We start from the raw sequence: 6,874 nt of genomic DNA on the forward strand, positions 1-6,874 counted from the left end.
AGGGGGACCGGGTAAGAGCCTGAGGCAGGGGATGGTCGGCCCTACCCGCCAGAGACTCAGGGCGGTCCCATCCGGCCAGACCCACCTCAGGCCCGCCCAGGAGTGACTCGGGAGAAGTCACTGGGGTGTGTGTTTGTGTGCGGTGGAAGGGGGAGGCGACGGCGGGGTTGGGGGGTGCTCAGCGCAAGAGTCGCCTCCGTTTGCAACCCGGGAACGTGTGTGCCCTCCGAAGCAAGAGGTGCTTTGGGGCTCATTTCTAGGAGCTTTTATTGTTTTTATTTATTTATTTACTTATTTGGGCTCTCCACTAATTCTCAAAGCATCCACAACCTCCCTGACCCCCACCCTGTAAGACTTAAGAACGACTGTGCCCACCGCAGCGGGCGGCGGCTTTACAAATGGGTAAACGGAGGCCAGCTTCCAGGAGGCGGTGATCGTCCAGCCTGGGATCGCCCTTCCGCGGGACAATCCGCGCTCACTGCGCCTCCCTGCTCAGAACACGGGGCGCTGTCGAAGGGCCCCGGATGCTGCCAGGAGCTCTCTTTTCTGGGGTGCGGGAGGCCCTGCGCGTGGGGCCGGCTGGCGACTGCGCTGGGAAGAGACCTCAGGCTGCGGGCGGGGGGTGGTGGGGGGGGGCGCGGAAGCTCAAAAGGAACACCGGCTTCGGCGGGCTGCCTCGGGGCGCTCTCTGGATGACCCCGGGCCCACCTCGGTCCTCCTCGCCGCCCAGGATCCCAGGTGCCCTAAAGGGTGGCGCCGGACCCCCGCCAGCCCTGAGTCGCCCTCTGGGCGGGAAAGAGCCCGGCGGCCCCCAGCCCCCTCCCCACCCCCTGCCCCTGCCGGGCCTGGCAGCCGGAGTGGGGGCGGCGAGGCGCACAGGGACGGCCTCCGTGTCTTACAAGGTTCCCCTCTAAGCTACCTGGGAAAATCGCCGGCGAGCGGGCCGGCTGAAAGCGGGGGGGTTAAACGGTGTCCATTGCGGCGCGGCCGGCAATTTGTCACGCTGTTAAAGTGATAGCATTCATTCGGCTCCATTCGAAAGAAATTGCTAATTCTAAATTCATTAGCCCTGGAAGAATGCTGTAGCAGTAAATTGTAGCTCAATGCGGAGAGGACTTGTTTAAAAGGGGCCGAGGAATTCCCCTTACAAAAAGGGGGGATTAGATGGTTGACATAGCGTGAATGGAAGTGGAATTAGTCTGCACGGTGAATTAAGAGAGGAACAGAAATCGTCACGGGGGAAGAGAGGGCGACGCGCAGAGATGCCAGCGCCGGGCAAAGATATTGTTTGCAGGTTGATGAATGAGGAATAAGAACTTGAGACATCTTAAAGAAAAGAAACTTTTCTGGCTCTCTCTTTCTCTCCCTCGCTCCCTCCGCGGCTTTCTCTGCCGGCCCGCCCGCCCTCCGCCCCCTCCCCAGCCCCCCTGCCTTTTAAAGTTCTCGGTTGAAGTGGGAACTTTCTCGGGTCAAGCCCAAGTTAACTAAATGAATTTTAAACCCCTTCTTTTTGAGTCAACTGCTATTACACGCCTAGTAAGGCTTTAAATGCCGGGAACCCGCCGGCTCAAAGGGGTGAGGGGCGGGCCGGGGGGCGCCGGGGGCCGCAGGGCCGGGGCAGCCTGGACCCGGCGATCCCTTCTCTGAGCCGCCGGGGGCGCAGAGCGGCTTCCCGCCCCGCCCGGGCTTTGGCTGCTCGCGCCCCGGTTCGGCTCCCGGGAAACTGAGGCCCACCGAACAGCCGCGACGCCCCGTGTCCCTGCCGTGCCCCGTGCGTCGCCAGGACGGGAACCCGGCGCCTCCTGGAGGTTGGGGGAGGAGGGGGGCGACCGGCCTCGACGGCGCGACTCACCGCCGGAGAAGGACTGCGCCAGGACCTCGGCGGTGAAGGCTGTCTTGGGGCTGGCGTGGTGGCTCTTGTCCTCGAAGAGCTGCTCGCCCAGCACGTTGCGCCAGCGGCCGTACAGGAAACTGTGCAGGATGTCGGAGGTGATGACCTCGGCCAGTGCCAGCCCCGGCGCCTTCAGCCCGGTCTTGAGCACCAGGGCCTCAGCCGGGAGCACGGAGCCCATCATGGGCGATCCGGGGCTCGCCGGCGCCGGGGACGGACGGCCGGGCGGACACGGGGATGCGGCGGGCGAGAGGGGAGCGCAGGAGCGAGAGAGGAGGGCTGTGACGGAGGAGGAGGAAGAGGAGCAGGGGGAGGACGAGGACGAGGAGCGGGGGGGTGGGGGGAGGCCGCAGGAGGGAGCGGGAGGCGAGGCGGGCTGGGAAGAAAGTGAACCAGGGGGAGCCAGGCGGAGAGGGAGAGAGAGATGGAGAAATCAGCAGAGGTGGCAGAGGCGGCGCGGAGGGCTGGAGACACAGGGGTGGAGGCGGAGACGGGTGCGGGGGGTGCAGGGCGGGTGGGAGGCGGGCGGCTGCAGAGAAGCGGCGGCGAGGGGTTCTGGGACGCGCGCTCGCCTCTCGCACACCCGGCCCGGACGGTCTTCGCCTTGGCAAAAGCTCAGCGCCTTTATAGGAGCCGCAGTGACCCTCCTAATTGGTTATTAATGACCCCCTGACGTCGGACAGACTTGTTGTACCCGGCCGGGCTCGAGGAGCCCTCGTCGCCAGAGCTCAAGGGGCGGGGGCGCGCGGGCGGCTTGGAATTGTCCCTTTTCGCTCCTCCCGCCCCTCCCTGGCCCTTCCTCTCCGCCCCCCCCCCCTCCTCCTCCTCTCCCCGTGGGAAGCGCCGGGCTGGGAGGGAGGCTCAGCCCCCGGCGAGGAGAGGAGGGGACGGAGCAGGGGAGGGGGCGTGGGGAGGCTCGCTCGGACTCCAGGGACCCGACTGGGCAGGAGGGACGCCTGGCCTTGGGCCCTGCCGGCCCGGAGCTCACCCACCAGCCCAGGGCGGATCTGCACTCCTCATCCCGGCTGGCGGCATTCACCTCCCCGAGGCTCCCTGGCCCTCCTGGCCAGCCGGGTTCTCCGGAGCGCCTAGCAGAGCTCCAGAACGCGGGCTGCGCTGCTCTCCTGATGCAGACGGCGCTTGCCAGAGTCGGCTGCTTCGCTACAACCGGGCCGCTAAACTGCGGGGTTCACAGCTGGCAGCCCCGTGTGAAACTCTTCCCCCGCGGCAAGGGCTGCAGGGAGGGGCTGTAGCGCGGGTTGGGGCTGAGCCCTGCCCTAGGCGGTGTCGTGGGCAACGGGCTCCGACTCTGGCGGGCTAGGGACCGAAATCCGCACAGGCCGTGGGTTGCCCAGAATAGGTTTTTCTGATGGATATGGGAGGGGGGTGGAAAAGGGTCCCCGGCCAGTTCTGAGTGGGAGCAGCCTTGCTCCAAAGCCAAGGATCTCCGAAACTGCAGGCGGTGCCCACGGGCCTTGAAGCTCCAGCCTCCCAGCGCCTTCGCTCAGCTGCGACCTCAGGGAGACCTCTGCATTCTGCAGTCCTTCTTTCTTGCCTCCTAGTTCTCCTTCTTTCTCTTCTGGCCTCCCCCTTCTCTCCCTTCCTCCCAACTGCCCCCTCCCCCATTCCACCAGGATGCTTTCTGCACACAGGTTCCAAGGCACCCAGGGCGCCAGCGCCGTGTTTCTCCATCTCTTTCCCGTGACAAGGAGCTGCTGAGCCCGGCGCCTAGGAGGGAAGACCAACGCTTCCTGAAGCCTTTGCTGACTTCTTGGGTTAGCCTCAAGCCGCCGACTCCAGCCCTAGACCCTGGAGGGGCATCGTGGAGACACCTCACCCTCCCTGCAATGTCAGATTCGGCTAGTAGAGCCCAGTTTTCTGGACCCTCGGGGCAGGGGTTGGGCTTACGGGTTAGCTGGAGGAATCAGACTCTCTACGCTTTCTCCGCAGCATGGGGCCTTGGGCAGATGGACAGGGGCCTGGCCTTCCCATAAGGAGTCACTGTTCTCACACCCCTTGGCAAAGAACTCCTTCTGCGGGGCGGTGTGTGTGGGGGGGCTGTCTTGGCTTTTGCTAAGCCATCCTCACACCTGGCCACTACGGACCCCCGGCCTTGTGGGCCCAGTGCCAGCCAGTGGTCTCTGCTGTGCCAGTGTCCGCATCCGGACATAAAGTAAGGAAGGCGGCAATCGCCGGCCTTCAGACACAGAGCCCTGGTGTGCCTGGAGGTGATGCCCAGAGGAGGCTGCTCTGGGCACAAGGCATGACCGTCGGGCTTGGCGCCAGCAGAGGGCAGCCCTGCAGAGGAGCCTGTGCAGCTTGCGGGTTAGGGTCCCGGAACCTCTGATCCCTTCCAGATGCCACCAGCGAGTTCACCACAGGCTCAGGTTTGAGCGGAGGGCTCTGCCAGAGGGGGGCCGAGGAAGTCCGAGTCTGGGTGCCTCACCCATGCCTGGACCTTGGTTTCTACAAAGACTTGATGGAAGGGAAAATGCACCAGGGCAAAGGAGACTCCATGGGGTGCACCGCCCAGAGCTTGGAGCTCAGTTCTCAGGGCTGGCAGCCGTCCTCGCCGCCTCTGGGAGATCAAAGGAGGAGGAGGACTGCTGAGCGTCCCTGGGGCCGCTCTTCTTTCTGGGCCGCGGTGTCCCCGTCTGCGCAACAGTTTAGGTGGGGCTTTATGAACTGAGATTGCTTCCCACCTTGTCCCATTTGGGGTCAGGTCACTTTACTCTGAAAGCCGGGAGGATTTTGTCAATTGCGGGGGCCACACCCCAGAGAAAAGCCCCCAGGTCTGTGCATACTTCCAACCATGGGCACAGCTTTTGGGACCTGCACCCCAGCTCGGGGTCAGAAGGTGAAGGACCGAGGGTTCCAATGGCGACTAGGGAGTCCTACTCCTTTCCCCCCACCCGGACCGAACTCCTAAGCAGCGATGCTGCGGGCACAACGAAAGCGCGGCTGGGGACAGCCTTCCAGCTCCCGCGCCCGCGGGCACGGTGCGTCTCCACTGTGCGCTCAAATCCTGTGCTTCTGATCGAGCCGCAGACCCACCTGGACTGCGCCCCAGGGAAAGGGGAGCTATAGGGAGCGCCCCAGTCTCAGGGCCCATTGGAATTGGGGAGCAAGCCCGGTGCGCCGAGATTGCGAAGGAAGATACTGCACGCTCCCGAGTTTCTTCGTGGCTGAACTGGGTGGTTTTCCGCGGGGCCCAGCCGAGGAGTGTGCCCGCGCCGTAGCCCCCTAGCCTACCCCAGCCCGGCCGGAGCTCGCAGGCGCCGCCCTTGTCGCGCCCGCGGGCCGCCGTTCCGAGATCTCTTTAATATTCATGGGCGTTAATAGAGAGGCCCCCAGTATATCGGTCCATTGTGGGCGGCTCGTAGGGCTTGAATAGGCCCCGGCCCTCTTTCTTCCGCGCAGCTTCCCGAGGGGCCGGGCCAGGAGTGAATGGCCCCGCTTCCCGCCCCGCGCCCCCTCCCCCTTGCGGGAAGAACATCTTTATCCCCGTCGCCGCCGCCGCCGCTGCCGCCCCGGCCCCCATTCACGCGGCCCCAGCTCCGGGCGGAACGAATCAATCGGCCGCGGCTCTTCGGAGGTCATCCCCGTGGCCCGGGCTCCTCCTTCTCCCGGAGCCCACGGGAGTGGAGAGAGGGAGTCGGCCGCAGGCCGAGGGACCCGCGGACTGAGGGACACTTGGGGAGGGGCGGCAAGGGCCGGGGAGCCCCGGGAGGGGGGGCCGGTCCCGGGCAGGTGAAGCGGGACTCAGGGTCCCACGGCCGCCCGACGCTGGCCGATTTCTACCTGTTGCCCCGCACGGAGCGGAGCGCGGAGAGAACGGGGGCCACGGAGCCAGCTCCTCCCGAGGCACCGGCGCGCGCCCCCCGGGGCCGGCGGCAGCACCCTCGAGCCCCAGGATCCGGGGTGGGGAGCGGCCCGGGGCTCCCCAGGCCCGGCGGCCCGGCCCGCAGAGCACTTTCGTTCTCGCCTCTGCGCCCGGGCTCAGCTCGGGGACGCCCCGGTGCAGACAGCGCGCCTCAGCGGGGCGTTCCGAGGGGAAGCCGGGCTCCCGGCTCCCGCGCCCTCACTCGGCTCCCCCGACTCGGGTGGAGGGGGGCGCGAGCCGGTCAGGCGGGGCCGAGCGCCCGGGTACCCGCCCCTCCCGCCCCGCCGGCCCTCGGAGCAGCAGAAAGGAGCCCATTGTCCGCCGGGAAATACATTTTTGGGGGCCGAGTGAAAGCCCGTCTTTCTTTTGAACTTTAGAAGAAAGTCTTCTGCCCTCGCCCCTCGGAGGGAGAGATTTGTCTCCCCTCCCGGGGGCCCCGCGCGCCTCCTCCTCCCGAAACATCTGCCGGGGGAAAATCCACCCTGGAGGGCAGATCGCGCTCGCTCTAAGCCCCGCGAACTCATTAAAAAGATATTAGCGGCGGGGGCAGGTCCCGCGCAGGTATCGATCGGCCAGAAGGAGCCGAGGAAGAAAAGGCGAAGAATGCGGTCGCGCGGCGCCCCTACCCCCGTACCCGGCTCCCCCGGCCCCCCGCGCCCTAGCCCCGCGGCGGCAGTGGGGCCCCCGCGCGGGCCGCAGCGGCCCGCAGCCTCCCGCGGCGGCTCGCCCCCTCCCCCCGGGCTCCCCCTTCCTCCCCTCGCCCGGCTCCTCCCGCGGCTCCCCTCCTCGGCTCGCCACCGCCGGCCCGCGCTCCCCCGCGCGCGTCGCCCGCCTTCCCCCGAGCGCTCCCCTCTCTCGGCCGCGCTCCGGGCCCCTCGTCGTTGATCTCACACCTTCTCCGCTTCCTCCTCCCATTTCTCTCCAGTGCAGAGTCTCAGTCTTTCGGGTCCCAGTCCCGCCGTGGCCCAGGAAATCTGCTTCCTTTCGTGGGCCCGCGTGTCCCCCGGCCCCGTTCCCACGGGAGGATTCAGGGCTCCAGGGCGCTCCCGCCGGCGCCTACTAAGGCCCGACGGGCTGCTAAGACTACGGTTTCATTAGAC

At 66.6% G+C, this 6,874-nt stretch overlaps 1 protein-coding gene across 1 annotated transcript in view; it reads right to left on the bottom strand.

The window, feature by feature from the left end:
- Window positions 1–2,075, bottom strand: part of PRDM12 (PR/SET domain 12) — a 13,722-nt gene extending 11,647 nt beyond the window's left edge. The window contains exon 1 of the mRNA XM_059412175.1: window positions 1,853–2,075. Coding sequence (XP_059268158.1) covers window positions 1,853–2,075 — 223 coding nt within the window. The remainder of the gene's footprint in view (window positions 1–1,852) is intronic.
- Between the last annotated feature and the right edge of the window lie 4,799 nt (window positions 2,076–6,874).

The sequence above is a fragment of the Mustela nigripes genome, chromosome 9, assembly GCF_022355385.1.
Source record: "Mustela nigripes isolate SB6536 chromosome 9, MUSNIG.SB6536, whole genome shotgun sequence".
Classification (NCBI taxonomy): domain Eukaryota; kingdom Metazoa; phylum Chordata; class Mammalia; order Carnivora; family Mustelidae; genus Mustela; species Mustela nigripes.